General features: G+C 39.7%; 1 protein-coding gene across 1 annotated transcript in view; it reads right to left on the bottom strand.

Moving 5' to 3' along the window:
* Positions 1-794: 794 nt before the first annotated feature.
* The window catches only part of MYEF2 (myelin expression factor 2), a 29,043-nt gene continuing 9,304 nt past the window's right edge, over positions 795-20,533 (bottom strand). The window contains exons 2-18 of the mRNA XM_089670330.1: positions 18,499-18,695; positions 17,358-17,410; positions 16,464-16,471; positions 16,289-16,382; positions 14,890-15,081; positions 14,366-14,519; positions 11,576-11,625; positions 10,056-10,116; positions 8,310-8,411; positions 8,187-8,228; positions 8,023-8,091; positions 7,280-7,384; positions 7,103-7,201; positions 2,137-2,205; positions 1,851-2,047; positions 1,703-1,754; positions 795-1,333 (exon numbers count right to left, since the gene is read on the bottom strand). Of these exons, the coding sequence (XP_089526456.1) occupies positions 1,170-1,333; positions 1,703-1,754; positions 1,851-2,047; positions 2,137-2,205; positions 7,103-7,201; positions 7,280-7,384; positions 8,023-8,091; positions 8,187-8,228; positions 8,310-8,411; positions 10,056-10,116; positions 11,576-11,625; positions 14,366-14,519; positions 14,890-15,081; positions 16,289-16,382; positions 16,464-16,471; positions 17,358-17,410; positions 18,499-18,695 (1,708 nt within the window). The 3' untranslated portion in view covers positions 795-1,169. The remainder of the gene's footprint in view (positions 1,334-1,702; positions 1,755-1,850; positions 2,048-2,136; positions 2,206-7,102; positions 7,202-7,279; positions 7,385-8,022; positions 8,092-8,186; positions 8,229-8,309; positions 8,412-10,055; positions 10,117-11,575; positions 11,626-14,365; positions 14,520-14,889; positions 15,082-16,288; positions 16,383-16,463; positions 16,472-17,357; positions 17,411-18,498; positions 18,696-20,533) is intronic.

Raw genomic sequence — 20,533 nt, 5'->3', positions numbered from 1 at the left:
AAGGCTGCCCTGTAGCAGTAAAACCGCTCTAGGGCAGACTTTAAGTGGTTAACAAGGCAGTGTTAAAAATAGGCAGTCCAATTACCTATGTTTTTTCAATAAACATTTAACTACGTGGTTACCAATCATTGTGATCTACATTGGTTAACATAGGCACACCGAGGTGATAACATGGGTTGTTCTCTAGAGACAGATTGCAAATGGTGATGCTAATCAAGGACACATGGAAGACCCTACAGGGCAAATGGGTGTAGCTGTTTAATTATAATTAGGAGTTTAAAATAAACATCTGCAACAATGAAATAAACGTAGAAGTTTAGCGAACCCGCTTGCGCGAGGGCGCCCCTTCATTGTGAAGATTTCGACCTTCCGGCGTGTTATCAGCACTCTGTTCAAAAGCCTGTGTCTAATGGTATGGGGAGCTTGCACAGCAGGAAAGGCACCATGGATGTTGAAAGATATATTTGATTTTAGAAAAGTATATGCTCAAGCAAGAGGAACAAAAATTCCTCTCCCAAAACCGGTCTCCTCAGTTCCCAGATGTTTATAGAATGTGGTTAAAAGAAGAGAGTATACTACACCATAGTAAAAATGGCCCTGTCCCAACTTTTTTGGAATTGAGATTTTAGTATAATAGGAAAAGCAATTACTACCTTCTGTTACTGTAAAAACAGATACAACTCTTGCTGCTAACCAAACATGTAGAAAATAAATCATTCCAAATTTTATAATTAAAAACTTAACTTCCCAGTTTCAGAATTATAGTTGTGTCACATTTTTCAAACAAACCAGCATTTACCATTTTCACTGAGCCATTTAAGACCAGTTTATTGTGATTTCTAGGCATTTCATCTGTGTCATTCAAGTAATACAATATTTCAGGATAAAATACAGCATTAAAACTCCAACACAGGCTGTCAAACTAGCTGTGAGAAACAGGCTTTATTAAAAACAGTATGTCAATTCATTTAAACTGAATGACTAGACATGGTGTTTAAAAACCAAGATTGATTTACAAAACGAAAAAAAAAAAAAAAAAAAATATACATTAAACACCACACTATCAAAAGGCTTAAAACTAAAAAGTTAGCCTTTACAGTTCTAATGTTTCACTGTTACTATTTTACCAAAGAATGATCAAATGTGGGAATGTAACTAAAAATAAGGAATTACGCATTGCGATCTAAGCGGACGTCAATTTCTCTGCCATTGATTTTTATGCCATTCATTAATCTGCATGCCTTCTCTGCTGTCTCTGGGGAATCAAATCTCACAGTTCCACAGCCTTTAGATTTTCCATTCTCCATTTTAATCTCAGCAAACATTACTCGACCTGTAACAGAAGTAAAACCACAATGGCTATTAGTTTTTGTTATACAAGCCTCAGCTCAATCGGTACACCATATGTGAGGGTTGCATAATGCAAGTTAAAGCATTTCTAAGTGCAAATTTTCTGTATTAAATCAAACGTCATACTCACCTGCTCTGTGCAATGGTATTGCACAGAGTGCTCCCTGAACATCATCTTCTGGGTCCCTCGTCAGCAATCTCTGCTGCTCCAATAGCAAGATGCTTGCTATGGGGTAGACATGCAGGCTCGCAAGCTGTGTGTGTTTTATAGACGCAGCCTGGCTCTGACCCATGCCCTAACTTCACAAACCTGACACACTTATGAACCCACAAAAACTAAAAGAACACTTACCACACTGATTAAATTTTTCTTTCAATTTCTGCCATGTTAAGTCAAATGGAAGCTATAGTGAAGAAAAAAAAAAAGAAAAAAAAGGGAGGATCAGAATTAAGACTTGTGCTGCATTCCTCTAAAATTATTTCTAAGGCATGATTCTTACATTTCTAACAAATATTTGGCATCCTTTATTTCCACGTTCTCTTAAACCGCTTCCCAACTGGGTGGAACCAAACCCTCCAAAGCCTCTATCCATATCCATGGCTCTGTCCAAGCCTCCACCAATACGGTCAAAGCTGGAGCTCATTCTTTCCATGCCAAGGCCCATACTCATGCTATTTACAGCGCTCATTCCAGTGCCTAGGAGAAAAACATCCACATTAGAAAACATCCATCCAATGGACCACTTTTAAACAAAAAAAAAAAAAAAAAAAAGTTACCATACTTACTCATTCCAGATCCTAAAGGACCAAGAGAAGAAGACCCCATTCCGCCAAAACTTCCAACCATGGCACTGCCTATGGAGTTAAAAAGAAGAGGGATTTAAAAAGCATTGAAGCCATAACAGATAGCTAGTCATTTACTTCTAAACAATCTACTGCTGAACTTAAGTGATATAAAACCAAAAAGCAAATATATTCCAGCTTACCAATAGTGATCAGACCAGCAAGTCTGTTTTTCAAAAGAAAGTTCTCTTGCAGATGTAGCAGTTGGAGGGATGAGAAACCATTTACCAATGACAGGGCTGCTCACAATGATCAGCTTTTATGTGAATTTTTTATTTTGGGATAAAAGTTGCTGTAATTGCTTGTAAAGTGTTAACTAGAGACTGGCTTCAATTTGTTAGCGTTTCTAAATCTGCTAGTCCATCTAACACTCCCTTCCCCCCAGGCTGACAATGCTGCTGTCCAAAAGGTTATGCCTCCCCCCAGTGCTTTTTCATCCAGAGTGGGGGCATTCTTAACCACTTCCCGTCAGGCCGTTGTATATAAACCGGCTGGACGGTGGCAGTGGAGGGTTTGGTCGCCGTTTATAAACTGCCTCCCCGCCCCCTGCTTGTGCGTGCTCCCTGGGAGTGCGCAACACCACAATCTGGTGCCTGCTGTGTCCTCCAGACACAGTGGAACACCGATCATTGTACGGGACCTCTGCGAGGTCCCGATCATGTGATCACTGATTGGCCAATCAGTGATCACATGAAGAGTAGTAAGCAAGATGTCACTTCTGACATTGCTTACTATGTGTGAAATCTGTGAATGATCACAGAGGTCACATGGTACAAGGCTATTCACAACAGCCTTGTACCATGTGACAAGCTGTGACCAATCACAGCTCACACAGTATTTCTCAATGCCTGCAAGAATGCAGCCAGAGAGAAGGAGAAATGATTGCTTTTACAGCCTTTATGGGTGTGAAAGCAATCAGTGTAAAAAAAATAAAAATCTTCATCCCCCCCAAGTAGTACAGTGCCACCATGGTGACACTGAACTGCTAGGGCGACAGTATGTAAAAAAATAAATAAAAATGTAAACTTTTTTTAATTATAATTTTTGGTTATAAACTAATTTGGGTTTTTTTTTTTTACTAAAAATATAACTGAATACATTTGGCCCAGAGTTATGAAGAAAGATGCAAAATTTTATAAGAAAAACTTTTCAAAATTTTTGACTTTCATTTATAAAAGCAAAAAAAAATAAAAATCCCAGTGGTAAATAAATACCACCAAAATAAAGCTTTATCTGTCCCAAAAAAATGCTAAAAAATTCATATGGGTACTGTGTTGCATGACCGCGCAATTGTCAAAGTGTGATAGCACTGAAAGCTGAAAATTGGCCTGGGCAGGAAGGGGGTAAGTGTCCGGACATGAAGTGGTTAATACAGGAGGTGTGTTACTGGCCAGATCGCCATGTGGGAGGAAAAAAAGAAAAAAAAAAAGTGTAATGCAGCCACCATATCTGATATTTGTAGGCTGCAATACATTACATTTTTGGTTTTGGATTTAATCAGTTGCCCTCCGCCCTACATCAGAAGTACTGCTACAGGGTGGCGCAAAATCACGTATATATACACACACACACACACACACACACACACACACTTTATTTGCATTTTAGGGTAAGGGGAGCGCATGCGTGCACCCTACCCGTGCTGCTATTGGCTGCACAGGGTGTCCCGGACGGGACTCTGGTAGGGCTGTGAAAGGAGAGATCTGTATGTAAGCAGATCTCTGTCAGCATGGGCATGCTGCTTTGTATCTCTGCACAGTAGAGAAATAAAAAAATGTCTTCCTAAGTAAAAAAAACACAACACAGCACAAAATGTGAAACACACAGCGTACACAGTTAACCCTTTGATATTCACAGATGTTAACCCCTTCCTGCCCAGTGTCATTAGTACAGTGTCAGAGCTTTTTATTAGCTCTGATCATTGTATTCCATGTCACTGGGGATTTCAGTGGCCGTTATTTCCCACATAGTGTCAGAATGCCTGCCGCAGTCACGCAATAAGTCGCTGATTGCCACCATTACTAGTGTAACAAAAATAAAAATTCCAGTATATATACTGCCATTTGTAGACGCTATAACTTTCATGTAAACCAATATACACTTACTGGGATTTTTTTTTAAGCAAAAGACTAACAAAATGTAGCAGAATACAATTAGGCCTAAATTTATTTAAATTTTTTTTTATTTGATATGTTTTATAGCAAAAAGTCAAAATATTTTTTTTTTTTTTTCTCAAACTTGGTCTTTTTTTGTTTATAGCGCAAAAAATAAAAACCGCAGAAGTGATCAAATACCACCAAAAGAAAGCTCTGTTTGTGGGAGAAATAACAAATTTCATTTATGTACAACATTGCATGACCACGCAATTGTCAGTTAAAGAAACATTGCCTAATTGCAAAAAAAATGGCCTGGTCAGGAAGGGGGGGTAAATCCTCTGGCGGGCAAGTGGTTAATACCTATACCACTATATTAATACAGGATTTAACCTACTCCAAGTACCTACGGTCCTCAAGATTAACCATTTATAAAACGTTTATTAAATGTTTTTTCTCATGCTACCCAGCCATTTAACCTATTGCACAAACGGGGGGGAAAAAAGAAAAAAAAAAAAAAAAAAATTGCGTAAAAAATATAACACACACACGAAAGAATGGGTCGCTCTCAGGAGCTCAGTGAACTCAAGCGTGGTACCGTGATAGGTTGCCACCTGTGCAATAAGTCCATCAGTAAAGTTTCCTTGCTACTAAATATTCCACAGTCAACTGTTAGTGGTATTATAACAAAGTGGAAACAACTGGGAGCAACAGCAGCTCGGCCATGAAGTGGTAGGCCACGTAAAATGACAGAGTGGGGTCAGTGCATGCTGAAGTGCACAAAAGTCGCCAACTGTCTGCACAATCAATAGCTAAAGACCTCCAAACTGTGTGACCTTCAGATTAGCACAACAGTGCACAGAAAGCTTCATGGAATGGGTTTCCATGGCCGAGCAGCTGCATCCAAGCCTTACATCACTGAGTGTTCTGTGGAATGACGAATCATGCTTCTTTGTCTGGCAATCCAATGCATGTGTCTAGGGGACAGGATTACGGTGTGGGGTTTTTTTTTTTTTTTTAGGGTTTGAAGGAAGAGGACTGTCCTGATCTCAACCCGATAGAACACCGTTGGGATAAAATAAAGCTGACTGCAAGCCAGGCCTTTTCATCTGACATCAGTGCCTGACCTCACAAATGCACTTCTGGAAGAATGGTCAAACATTGCCATAGACACTCCTAAACCTTGTGGACAGCCTTCCCAGAAGAGTTGAAGCTGTTATAGCTGCAAAGGGCGGGCCAACTCAATATTGAACCCTACAGAGTAAGATTGGGATGCCATTAAAGTTCATGGGCATGTAAAGGCAGGCCACCCAATACATTTGGCAATATAGTGTGTTTTTAACTGCTTAAGGACCACCCTATAGCAGATATACTGCTACAGGGTGGTACCTCTACGCAAAATCACATATATGTGAATCTCACAGAAGTGAGTACACCACTCACATTTTATTCACCTTTACATGTGACAACACTGAAGAGATTACACTCTGCTACAAATGTGACGTAGTTAGTGTACAGCTTGTATAACCGTGTAAATTTGCTGTCCTCTCAAAATAACTCACAGCCAGTAATGTCTAAATAGCTGGCAACGAAAGTGAGTACACCCCCAAGTGAAAATGTCCAAATTGTCAATATTTTGTGTGGCTACCATTATTTTCCAGCACTGCCTTAACCCGCTTAGGCAGGGAGTTCACCATGACAGCCATGCAGACCAATTTGATGCAGTGTGCGGCGTATGGTCTGAGCGCTGACAGGCTGACCCCTTCAACCTCTGCAGCAATTCTGGCAGCACTCATACGTCTATTTCCCAAAGACAACCTCTGGATATGATGCTGAGCACGTGCACTCAACTTTTTTGGTCAACCACGGTGAGGCCTGTTCTGAGTGGAACCTGTCCTGTTAAACTGCTGTATGGTCTTGGCCACCGTGCTGCCGCTCAGTTTCAGAGTCTTGGCAATCTTCTTACAGCCTAGGCCATCTTTATGTAGAGCAACAATTCTTTTTTTCCAGATCCTCAGAGTTCTTTGCCATGAGGTGCCATGTTGAACTTCCAGTGACCAGTAAGAGAGCGATAACACCAAATTTAACACACCTGCTCCTCATTCACACCTGAGACCTTGTAACACTAAAGGGTCACATGACACCAGGGAGACAAAATGACTAATTGGGCCCAATTTGGACCTGGTCACTTAGGGGTGTACTCACTTTTGTTGCCAGTGGTTTAGACATTAATGGCTGTGTGTTGAGTTATTTTGAGGGGACAGCAAATTTACACTGTTATACAAGCTGTACACTCACTACTTTACATTGTAGCAAAGTGTCATTTCTTCAATGTTGTCACATGAAAAGATATAATAAAATATTTACAAAAATGTGAGGGGTGTGCTCACTTCTGTGAGATACTGTAATTTATTTTTTTAGCAGACATGTCGCAGAATACATTTGGCCTAAATTTATGATGAAATTTGATTTAATTTTTTTTACTGGACATGTTTAATAGCAAAAAGTCCAAAATATTGTTTTTTTTCTCAAAATTGTCGGTCTTTTTTTGCTTATAGCGCAAAAAATAAACGCACAGGCGATCAAATACCACCGAAAGAAAGATCAATTTGTGGGGAAAAAAGGACATAAAATTTAATTTGGGTGCAGCGCTGCATGACCGCGCAATTGTCAGTTAAAAGTAACGCAGCGCCGTAACGCAAAAAATGGCCTGGTCATGAAGGGGGGTAAATCCTCAGGAGGGCAAGTAGATAATATATCAAAATAAACAATAATAATACAAACAACCCAAAACAACACACTATTAAACCACTTACTCATTCCTCCAAAGGAATCGCCGAAGCCACGACTTAATCCAAGCTCACTGCGACCAAACTCTCTGTCCATGCTGCTTCCCATTCCTCCTCTGTACATGTCTGAATTAAAGAATAGTTTCAATCAGAAAATGGGTCATTTGGCCAAGTAGATGAAAGCAATATGTCTTTCCAGCTTACCTCCCATGCTGCTTGCCATGCTTCCCATGCTCGCCATGCTGCTTGACATGCCTCCACTCATGCCAGAGCCTAAACTGCCTCTGAAGTCATCTACACCACCCATTCCTATGCAAAGAAACAAAAATTCAGCAACATTGGAAAAAATAAATAAAATTCAGGGGGGCTCCAAGTAAGTTAGTTCAAAACTTCAGGTGTACACTCCCCCAGTAAATCTCCAATTCAGTATGAATATTTTAACTACATGGATTTACAAAATATTTATACGCCCCCCTTAGTTTTACATCATCACATACCACTACAGTCCCAAAAAGCAGGGTTGATTTACTTTAGGAACATAAACTGCTCACTTTACAACAGTCACCAAGATGAGTAAATCAAATAAGATAGTGTTTACTTCCATTAAAGAGTCATGGCAAACCTTTAATCATTTCACTTGCACATGATCAGGAAAGCCAAAGTGAACACAGGTTCACTTTATTTACCATCATTTTTCAAAAGTAAACATCTGCTTTGCCAAGTGAACAACCTGTGTTTTGTTAGTATCCCAACCCCAGGGTTTAATATCTGGAAGTTGACAGTTTAGTAACGGTCAGGCTGCAGGTTATTATTGTCTCACCAACAGCAGGCAGTATATTTTTCTCTATAAAAATGTTACTTAAAATAAAATTCTTGATAATTCAACTATAGTAAGGTAATTCTGAAAACATTTTTATTTAGAGCTTTATACATGGACCACATCATACCTGTCATTCGGCTCACTCCACTAAACCCTGACATGCTACTTAGTCCATCCATGCCACCAAATCCACTTCCTGGTATGATAAAAAATAAAGCCAGATATAAAAGTGTTGTTCCAATGACATGCATTTACAGACTCAAAAGAAATGATAATATTGTAAACATTTACCTCCCATTCTACTCATTCCACCAAAGCCAGGACCATCCATACCTTTAGACAGAAAGAACATTTTATTTATATTTCATTGTATAATGAGCTTTAAGCACTGACAAAGGTTTCATTCCCACTTGCCTGATGGACCCATGTTGCCCATTCCACTACCCATTCCAATCTGTGTTGCATTGAGAGGTTGTCCACCTGGTCCAAGACCCATTCCAATGCCACCAAGTCCACCTGGATTAAAAGGAAAAATAAAGTGCAAAAAACAATGCATCAAAAGCTTTGCATGGAAGAGAAAAAAAAAAAAAAAAAAAAAAAAAAAAAAAAAAAAAAAAGCACTCACTCTGAATTTTAGCATGTCAAAGCATTTTGAGATGTGTGTAATGTTTAGTATCAGAAAGCCACAACTGAGAAACTCCAAAAAAGGACTACAGTGTATGCTGGGCAAGCAATGCTGCTGCTTCCGGCATGTTATTTTACATTTAATATCAGCCAAGCGGGCACTGATTTTATACACAGTAAACTTAAGATACATAGGCCACCTGCATGAGTACTAAATATATTACATTAATGATGACCAGGCAAGAAGTGATCACATGCTATCATCCTATAGGTCAGTTCACCGTTAAAGTGGTTGTAAACCTCAGAAATGAAAATATGAACAAAGCACATCCCTCTACAGTGTGTACTTGTCTCAAAGAGCACCAAGTGTAATTTCTGTCTGCTGCAAGCACAAGTCACTTCTAAGTTTCCTGACAGGAAAAGATAAAATAGTGACAGGGGAGGAACCTTCAGCAGGTTAACAGCATCATCTCTGTTCCTGTGAGCTGTGTGAAGGGGAGGGGTATGTCCCTTCCCTCCAAGCAGCTCTCACAGGTCTCCTCACTGAACTTTGCAGAGTACATTTCCGCTCTCCACCTCCTTTTTCTGAAACCTCAAAACAAGCTTCATCATGTATCACTTTTAATGGATGTAGAGAAGAGATGGCCACAAATAAACAGGTACAACTTACGTAGGAGGATTTGTTTCATCTCTATCACCTGAGCCCAGTCACGTCACTGGGTATATGCAAGGGTTTACAGCCACTTTAAGAGTGTTTGGTGCCATTTTGAATGTCATGCCAACACATTTGTGTTATAGGACACTAGGTGCTGCAGAAACTGCAGCTGGCCCTAAATTCTTATGAGCCAAGTTGTGTTGCAGCCCAATTATTTCAAACAGGATGCCTAAAACAGCATGTCAAAGCATGAACACGTGCACTGTGGCGCATGCCCTTCAGGTGCAAATGGGCCCTTTATCTTTCCATTATTACAACAAAAGTATCTGCCAGCTCAAGCCAACTATTGCAGCCCTTACCAGGCCAGATGATTGTCACCAACGGAACACATCCTCCACAGTGCAAAATAATGATTCCAGATTACAACTGGAAGATTGCCCACTTTTTGATTTTGTGTGATACAGTGAAATAACGAAGAAAAAATAGCAACCAAAGATAGGGATTTAAACTGCCAAAGAAGAATTCAATCCCCAGTTACCCAACCAAATTCAACATTCCACCACCTTTGGACAGTTAGTCTTGAATCATATTTTTGTCTGACATTTAGCTGTACATTGAAAACACACACACTAAAAGGGAACCTGTGTTTTAGTTTAGGGCACATAAAAAAAAGAAGGTCAGGCAGTACGGTTTTGGAACAGAGTCCACATGTGGCAATTGCAGGATTCTGCAGAAGATGCCGTGTGGAGTAAGGACCAGCCTACACAGTGAAATCTTTGGTTGCGCATTTACAAAAATAGAGACGAAGGCTTACCACAGATTAGGTCACCATATTAAAAGCAAGAAAATGATACATACAAAAACTTATGCCTTGTACTTACGAGGTAACTGAGGTGGTTTTTCCAAGGCATGAAAGTCATCTGGGGGGAGAGATTTATCATCCTGCAAAGAAAACAAGTATAGTATAGTAAGCAGATGACCGACCCCATTCACACCTGCACATCATGTGACCAGGCTTTTTTTTTTCCCCCCCCAGTGACACAAGGCAGCCCCTTTTATTTAAATGGGCTGCCCCTACGTGTGGGCCAAAAGAAGCTCCTGCACCATTTTGGGCATGGAGCTTCATGCGTTTGCTAGCCACATTTGAGGTGCCATTAATTGTTGACACTTGTTTTCCGTGATTTTATGGAACATGCAGATGTGAATGGCTTTAACTGCCAATAGCAATGCAAAGTCTTTCAAATTAGGGAAGCTTAAAGTGTTACTAAACCCAGGAAGATGAGGGGACACCCCAGATACTGAGGATTGTCACGTATTGGTCGCACACCTGCATGAAGAGTGTTTTTTCCATTCAAGGACACTTATTTGTCTTGTATTGTGCATGTTGCATATCCCTTTAAAGGATTTATGCACTTGCTGAGCACTTGTTGAACACTTGTGTTGATCCACATAAGGACTATCGCACAATTAGGTCATCTGTATTATTGGTGTCATATCTGTTTTGAGGTATATATATATGTGATATTACCATATAGCGCTGCACTACGTATATATCTATATTAGTCTTTTTCTGGTGCTAAGGTACACCTATTTAGTGCTGGCTGCATAGCTTCTTCAGATATTAGCGCAGGAGTTTTCTCATATATTTTTTGCTTATCTATAACCCAGGACCCTACATTCGCTATATCTTGTCTACCACAGTACGCACTATATTGAAATGCAATTATTTTAGTAAATATAAACCGCTAAATATATTTTCTCATCAGCAGTTAGAGCAGTCAGCAGAATGGTGGTTAAAGCTTGTAGGAGGAGTTTTCTTTCTGCTCTAGGAGGATGCAGAACCCCTAACCTCTGTCTGGACAGTGCCGATTAGCCCTGTGCTGATCACGTGCACTCTCCCAAGAAACAAAAAAACCTCTAGCAATACACACTAAATTGAGCATGTGCAGAGTGTCTCTACACTGTGTGTCTTATCAGGAGATAAGAGGGAGACACTAGCAGAAGGTGAGGATTAGAGAAGTTAGGATCAAAACAGCATTTTTACACAATGCAGAGGATTAACCCCTTAGGTACCACAGCGAGTACAACAAGCATGCTTTACTGCATATAGACTTGCTTTTACTCTTGTGGGTTTAGTAACACGCCACCCAAAAAAGGAAAGTTCCACTTTAAGGCCTTTTTTTGTGGGTACCTGGTTTTGACAGATTAAGTTCTCCTAAAACCCAGTCTTCTAGGACATTTTGCAGGTCCCAGAAGACTGCGGGACCATTTACAATGAGGATCCTAAACAGTCTAGTATCTGTTTATTAAAAGTTAGCAGCTACAAAAACTGCAGCTGCTGACTTAATTTTTACACAGGTGACTGGAGCTTCTCTACTATGCAAAAGTACTCTTTACTTACCATTTTCACATGCATCGGTCTATCAAATAAGAACTGCCCATTAAACATAGCTGTAAGCAATCACTGTTAAGGAATAACTAAACCATTGAGTTGTTTAGATCAGTACCATTCTAGGTCGTTGTAAAATCAGAAACAAGATGCCAAAGAAATTCTCATTTCTATCCATTCAGTCCTGAGATTTACATACAATGTCACAGCAAAGAACGACACTGCTTTTTGATTACAATTTAAGAATACTCTGACAACACTACACTGCTCATTAGGCAGCTAGGGAGCAGCAGCAGACCAGTAAGGTCACCTCTCTACCCACTTCACTGTCTCTAGTCTTATCTGCTTGTTACTTTTTAGGATGCAGTACAAGTGACTGACTCCCACTATAGGTCCTCCATCTCCCTTTAAATGGTTAATAAAAACTACACAAAGCCAAATTTACATTTAGTTCTGCCTAGAGTTCAGATTTAAATCTATCCAAGACAACGAAGCATTGATTCCAGTCTTTAAATGAACAGTTACCGAAAAAAAATTAGTCTTTTCAAATTCATTCAAGACCAATCTTTTAAGATTTGCATAAGGCAAAAGGGTTAGAACCTTGGTTGGGGTTTTGCTACTATCACAGTTGGGGAATTGTCCAATTGCTGTCCCGGTAAAAAGAAATCTTCACGATGGTGAGAGACTTTCTAAAAACTTTCCTACCCTATTAAAAGGTTTACCCATGTGTGCCTAATGAAGCAAACGTCTTGCTACGTTCCTGGTGACCACTGAGCAAAGTTACAGAGATCTACTCAACAGGGACACAGACTTCAAAACTTGACAGATGCAAGAACTCAAACTATTTCTTGCAGTTTCCCTAAAGGACAGAAAAACCCTTCCCAAGCTGAATCTGTTGCTTTTATATTTATTTCTGAACATTTGCCATGCTCCTAATATTTACATGTTTGAAAGCACGATTACTTCACAACACCATATAAAGCTTTATGCACCTACCATGTAAACATGTGTGAGACACAAATTAAAAGCATAAAAAAAAAAAAAAAAAGTACAGTACTTAACTGCACACTGCAGGACCTATAATTAACCAATATTACGTACTAAGCTTTGTTAGCTTAGTGGCACAAAAGCACTTTAAGCAAAAAAAAAAAAAAAAAACTAAAATAATGTGGCTGCATAAATGTGCACACCCGTGTTCAGAATTAAGCAATCACATTCAAAATCATGTTAAATAGGAGTCAGTACACACCTGCCATCATTTAAAGTGCCTCTGATTAACCACAAAAAATGAGGTTCAGCTGTTCTAGTAGGTCTTTCCTGACATTTTCTTAGTCACATCCTACAGCAAAAGCCATGGTCAGCAGACAGCTTTCAAAGCATCAGAAGGATCTCATTTTTAAAAAGGCATCAGTCAGAAGGGTACAAAAGAATTTCCAAGGTATTAGATATACCATGGAACACAGTGAAGACAGTCATCCAGTGGAGAAAATATGGCGCAACAGTGACATTACCAAGAACTGGATGTCCCTCCAAAATTGATGAAAAGACGAGAAGAAAAACTGGTCTGGGAGGCTGCAGAGAAGCCTACAGCAACATTAACCTCTTGACACCGACGTAACACAAATATGCGGCCTCACAGAACTGGGCTTTTTTCTGTGGGGCCGCATATTTGCGTATCGGTCTTTCTGCTCGGAGCGCGCCACTCTCATAGCACAAAGACCACGGTGTCACTGAGAGCCCGGTTTTAACAATCGGGACCCCGGATTCCAGGTCCCATTCTAAACGCTGGGACCCCTGATTCTGGGTCACATGATCGCTGTGATAGCCTCCGATTGGCTACAGTGATCAGTCACTGTACAGCCCGTCCCTTTTTTTCCTCTCTATGCCAGGAGTTGGAGAGATACGATGCATCTCTCTCCTCCATTCATAGAGGGAGAAAAAAAAAAAAATATCAGGCGAAATTCCATTACCATTTACCACCAAACGAAAGCCCAATTTGTCCTGAGAGAAAACAAAACAAAAAAAAAACAAAAAAAAAAAAAACACAAGGTATAATTCACCTGGATGTACAAAGTAGTTTTGATGACAGGTACGGTTTTACTAACACATGTCAACATTAAAAAGGTAGAGGGAATTATGAACAGTTCCAAATACCAGTCAATACTGGCTCAAAGCCTTAAGGCTTCTGCTAGAAAGCTGAACATGAAGAGGAACGTCATCTTTCAGCATGACAACCACCCAAAGCATACAGCCAAATCAACAAAGGATTGTCTTCACCGGAAGTTTCAAGTTTTGGAATGGCCCAGCTAAAGCCCACACCTGAATCCAACCAAAAATCTGTGGGGTTATCTAAAGAGAGATACCCTCGCAATCTGACAAATTTGGAGTGTTTTTGCAAGAAAGAGTGGGCAAATGTTGCCAAGGCAAGATTTGCAGGCTGATAGACTCATACCCAAAAAGACTGAGTGCTGGAACAAAATCAAAAGGTGATTCAACAAAGTATTAGTTTAGGGTGTGCACACTTATGCAACCGTATTAGTTTAGTTTTTTTTTTTAATTTTTACTTCCCTCCACCTAAAAGATTTCAATTTGTTGTTCAACTGAGTTGTACAGTTTATAGGTTACATTAAAGGAGGAAAAAGTTCTGAAAGGATTTACCTTTGTCTCTTTTTTTTACATCACAGAAACCTGATATTTTAACAGGGGTGTGTAGACATATATATCACACGCACAACTGTAGCTCCGTTTCCTAAAAACCATCCTATGTCTCAAACAGAAAAAAAAAAAAAAAAAAAAGGATACAGATTGCTTGAACTGCCTCGATAGATTGATCAAAGGTAACCGTTCCCATTCCACGACTTTTTCCATCTTTATCTTCCTTAATGTCTGCTCTCTTCACATTTCCAGCAATGCTAAACACTTCTTTCAGTTTCTTCCATCCAACTTTAAAGTCCAGCTGAGGAAAAAAATGTATTCAGTATAAAAATCCAAGCTACAGATTACCAATAAAACAAAGTCAAGAAAAATTTTCTTCCATCATATGGAGCAATCATTATCCTTAATTAATGCACCCACCCAACCATTTACATTACTGCACATATTCATCTTTACCTATTAGTATGAATACTCGATTCCTCTTATTCCTCTTCATATATTAGACCAATGAATGGAACAAAAGGAAAAAAAGATACTGCTACAGGATACTACTCCCTCAGAGAAAGCGGTGAATGAAGAAAGCCCCAAGTGTAGGAAAAATGTTGAACAAAATAGCACACCCACAGTTTACCCCAAAAAATAAATTAAAAAAGTTAAAAAAAAAAACTTACATTAGCAACAAAGACTGTTGTTCCAAGTCGCCCAGCTCTTAAAGCAGTGATGATCTCTGGTGGGATGTTGGGGTTATTGAGAATTGAAGGTGGGAGGTTGACAATTGCAGGGCCCATATCACTGTTATGGCCACCAGGGAACTGGCCCCCACTACGCTGCAGAACCCTTCGTGCATGCTCTCCATCTGGGTCCTACATAAACAAACATGTACTGACACATTAAAATAAATACAGATTCAAGGGGGGAGGAAAAAACAAAAAACATATATGAGGGCGCATACACAATCATGATATTAAAATGGCACGTGTTTCTCCACCCCCCATATTAAAGCAGAACTTCACTCTCTCAATCAACATTGACCATTTTTTTCCTTATGCTGCTAGCATTAGTAAATAAATTATATCATTTAATTGTTCTAAACTTTTTGATTTTACATTTCTTCAGCTACTTCCTGGCCTAAGCAAATGACGTCATACATCCCAGGAGTCTTCAGCAGGGAAGCAGGAGTTCTCAGCCAAGCACACCCTCCTGTCTGCATGCCTAGCCCAAGGGCAGATGGATTTCAGGAAGAATCATCTGCCCTTACTCAAAATGGCCATGGCCAGAAATTCCAGGGGTTGTTTTTTCAAAGTGATTTCTCAGAAAAAAATGAAGCACGGAGACAGATGGTTTAGGGAGTTTGCTTTGAATAATAAAAAACAAATTAAATACAGTTTTTGGTTTGTGATGCTCAGTTAGTTCCACTTTACGTTACCCATATACCGATAGCAGTAGAAAACATTTTAGCAACCCCAACAGCTCGGAACTAATCCAGAAAATATATATATATATATATATATATATATATAAATAAAAAGTAGGAAGTGCAAAATGTATAGCAATATACAACTGGTTTAAAAAGGAGAAGTTCAAGTTCATCTTTGGGAATGTTACATGTTCCAGTTTTTAAGGGTGAAACATGGTAATATGCCCCTAATGCTGCAGCAGCTGCCCCTCCTCCCGGTGACAGAAGGGGAGAAGTTCCCCCGTACAAGCTGTTACTTTTCTAAAAACACGGCCACGTGGGGCTCAGCCCACAAAAGCTGCATCACTCAGTGTTCTGTGAACAAATTAACTACAATTACCGACATCAACTTGTAGTTCTCAACGAAGTACCGTCATATGGTAGTTCATTGAATCTTCCTGTCAGTATAATTTCTTGCCCGTACATCTCGTATGGACAAGCCAATATACTGACTGGTCTGCAGGAGTCCTGCCTGGTGCAATGCTTTACAGGCTTGTGCAACCAAAAATACATATTTTTTCCCTGGGAGAAAAAAAAAGGGGCATTTATTATTTATGGTCAAGAGGTGAACTTATCCTTTAAGGCTAAATGACCCAGCAGGAATGGATGCTTACCGCCTTGATGTTAAGGGGTCTTCCATTTAGATCATGCTTATTCATTACATCCAATGCCTTCTGTACAAATTCCATATCTTTAAACTCCACCACACTGCAATAAAAAGGGTTTGATGAAGATCCTGAATGTGACAATTACATATGCATACAAAAGAATGCATCAGGAGACACTTACCCACAACCCTAAATCCGCACGACCCCATGAAAAGAATCCAAAACAAAATAAAAATAGAAAATAGGAGAAGTTAGCTTGAATACCAAACTACAATTCCTAAAACAGTGCAAAATTACAACTTCATGTTTTTGTTTTTGGAAAACTGCAATCATTTGGATCAGAGATCACTACGGGGTCTATTTAAATGTTTTCACAAAACTTTCAACCAAGATTCACACTTTTTTATTAGAAAAGAGAATCCTGAGTGAAAGCTGTATGACCACATTTATAAAAGACACCCAAGACTGGACATATTGATTGTCTTAAACAAAGCCATCATACAATGGAAGGACAACTTAGTCACCAAAAAAGTTTTTTTTTTCAATATTAAATCTCCAAAAAAACCGATAAACCGCAAATTAGACTTCTGTCACCATGCTCAATGACTCAATTGTTTCATCAGGAAGAAAAAATATTTATAATCCTTAACCAGATAATTCGGTTTCTAATTAAGAGTCTAGCTCAATGACTCATACCGGTCACAGCACTGACAGTGGAGCAGCCCTGCACGCCACAACAGGTCATTCAAAAAAATATTCGAGACAAATTCAGTACAATCCCAGGAATACTGTCAGATGTGCCAGTGAATTGTATGCCGAACCTGACTGACATCTGCATTGAGCTTTTAGCAGCAAACTTACAAGAAGTGAGCAAGCAAATGTTTAGAAATGCAGTTAGTCATCACTTTCAACCTCATGTAATTTGGATGAAAAGTAGCATACTGTGAGCCTTGGTACATTCAGACTACAATACAATGTAAGAAAATGAAACTTACTTTCCAAAATACTTGACAGTGATACAGAAGACTACTGAGGCACTTTACACCTCAAGCAGATGGTTGCCCACGGCACTTACCCTTGATTTTCCTTCAGCATCCTTAAAGAGCTCCACGTATGTAACCTCACCAACTACATAAGACATACAAAGGGAAAATACCAAGAGACAAAGCATTTAACACCAGTAACTTTCTTTACTGTGCCCTGTGCACAGCTCTACAAAACAAATGACCTATAATTCACCAACAATCAAACACAGAACCAACATAGCACCTATCAATGGCTACCTCCTTTTGCTCAATTTCAGGACTGTGAAGCAGCCACATTGTCAAGAGCAATAGACTAGATACCATTTTACTCCTTAAATACCAGATATAGTATTTGAATAGGATATAGTTGAACACATTCAGATATGGAACTAGTTCCTTAATCAACTAGTTAGAATAGTTAAAACATGTCAATAAAATAAAGATTGGCCATCCAACTCACAACGGCTGTTTTAAGGTGACTTTCTACCTGAATGTCTTCAATTAGTAAAATTGTCTTAAGATCCAAATTGACAAGTCAATGTGTTTCACAGTAGGCTACAATCAAAGAAATACAGTGAATAAAACCAAATAGTCATTCACCTTACAACAGAGACACCAAGGACTATTACAATTGTTACAATTTTAAAAACACACTACCATGAAACCAAGTGGAACGTTTTAGACTTTGGTGATTTCCAGTGAAAACCTTTTAAGTCTCCAGTCCAATTTTGTAATATTGGATATTAAGTCAATTTCACAAGAACAGGCACTAAACAAAAACTGCAAGACAGTCTTTGCCATTGAACACAAGGTCTCCAAAATTACGATCTCTATCTGCAATAGTTGACTGTTGTGCAAGACAAGCACCTACTGCTTTGATGAAACAGCAGTTATGTATCCATACATCTCCAAGATTTTCTATAGATCAGTAAATACATCTCCAATTATACTATTGGCCTGTAAACACCACATTACAGCTGCACTTAACAGCATGCAAACACTTCCCTGGTAAACAGGTATAATAATCCCTAAGTACTAAATTAAAAAAACTTTACCTGTGAAAACCAGATACCTGTATTAAAGTGGGAAATTTCAAAAGCTTGGAAAAAAAAAAAAAAAAAAAGAAAAAAAAAAAAAAAAAAAGAATTGCTGATTTATATGGGTGCATTATAGACTGCAGCCAAAACTTACCTTTCTCCCTCATAAGGTCTTTAATGGCTTGCCATTTCATATCATATGGAATATTGCTGATGAACACCCTATTCCGGCTCTGACCCTTTTTCTCCCCAGAACCCTTATCTTTTCCATAAGGATGGAATCTGCTTCCCTTTCTATTTCCAGATTTCTCTTTAAGCGAGGATTTCTCTTCTTTTGAGTCTTCATTTTCCCTACACAAACAAAAAAATTGGCATTAAGTTTACATGTTTAACAACAGTCCTCATGCAAATGCGATACTTTGGTAAAGAGAATACATTAGGACCTGATTCACATATATTCGGTGTGGATTGAAGCTCAGGTTTCACAGCCAATTGATACAGCAGTTGTTCACAGGCTCACGTCAGGTTTACATCAGGTTCAGGACAGAATTAGTTCAGGATCTTATCCTGTTCACACATATGCGGTCTAGGAACAGTTCCCATAGAAGTCAATAGCCTGTAATCCGCACCTGAACCTGAAGCTACTGCTCAGAAATCGGACACTTCTTTTTAAAACCACACTAGATTGTCAAAAGTATTGTGAAGCCTGCCTTTACACGCACATGAACTTTAATGGCATCCCAGTCTTAGCCTGTAGGGTTCAATATTGAGTTGGCCCATCATTTGTGGCTATAACAGCTTCAACTCCTCTGGGAAGGCCGTCCACAAGGTTTAGGAGTCTGTCTATGGGAAGGTTTCACCATTCTTCCAGAAGTGCATTTGTGAGGTCCAGCACTGATGTTGGATGAGAAGGCTTGGCTCACAGTCTCCGCTCTAATTCATCCCAAAGGTGTTCTGTGGGGCTACGGTCAGGATTCTGTGCAGGTCAGTCAAGTTTCTCCACTCCAAACTCGCTCATCCATGTCTTTATGGACCTTGCTTTGTGCACTGGTGCGCAGTCATGTTGGAACAGGAAGAGGCCACCCCCAAACTGTTACCACAAAGTTGAGAGCATGAAATTGTCCAAAATGTCTTGGTATTAGTGGTGCACCGAAATGGAAATTGTGGTGCCAAAACCGCAAATTCAAAATGCACTTGGCTGAAAACCGAAACATGCAGTTTTTAAAAATGAATATATATTTTTTGGAAAAAAATACATTGATTAAAAAAAAAAAAAACTATCCCAATTTTATTGGAAAATATGAAAGAGGATGTTACAGCGAGTAAATAGATACCAAACATGGCACGCTTTAAAATTGCGTACGCTTGTGCATGGACTACGTATGCGTTCACCACTATGTGCAAGCACAGGGGGACGGGGGCATGAATCCCTTGTGATGTACTTAGTGACAGGTCCTCTTTATGGAGGCCACTAACCCCATATCTCTCCTGTGCAATGTAAAGCATTGGATCAAAAAAAAAAAAAAAAAAAAAAAGGGTGTTTTCGGCCACCAAAATTTCAGTGCATCCCTACTTGGTATGCCGACAAGTGAAGAGTTCCCTCCACTGGAACTAAGGGGCCAAGCCCAACCCCTGAAAAACCACCCCTCACCATAATCCCCCCTGCACTAAACTTTACACTTGGCACAATGCAGTTAGGCAAGTACCATTCTCCTGGCAACTGCCAAACCCAGATACATCCATCGGATTGCCAGACACAGAAGCGTGATTCATCACTCCAGAGAACACGTCTCCACTTCTCTAGAGTCCAGTAGCGGCGTGCTTTACACCACGGCATCCGACACTTTGCATTGCACTTGGTGATGTAAGGCTTGGATGCAGCTGCTCGGCCATGGAAACCTATTCCATGAAGCTCTCTACGCACTGTTGTGCTAATCTGAAGGCCACATGAAGTTTGGAGGTCTTTAGCTATTGACTCTGCAGACAGTTGGTGACTTCTGCACACTGTGCGCTTCAGCATGCCCTGAGCTCGCTCTGTCATTTTACGTAGCCAACAACTTGGTGGGTGAGTTGCTGTTATAACACCACTAACAGTTGACCGTGGAATATTTAGTAGCAAGGAAATGTCATGGATGGACTTATTGCACAGGTAGCAACCTATCACGGGACCACGCTTGGAGTCACTGAGC

The sequence above is a fragment of the Staurois parvus genome, unplaced genomic scaffold (assembly GCF_062004578.1).
Source record: "Staurois parvus isolate SC_StPar_1 unplaced genomic scaffold, SC_StPar_1.0 ptg000089l, whole genome shotgun sequence".
Taxonomy (NCBI): Eukaryota; Metazoa; Chordata; class Amphibia; order Anura; family Ranidae; genus Staurois; species Staurois parvus.
Note: the sequence above shows the minus strand (reverse complement) of the source record. Positions and strands in the feature narration are given on the sequence as shown.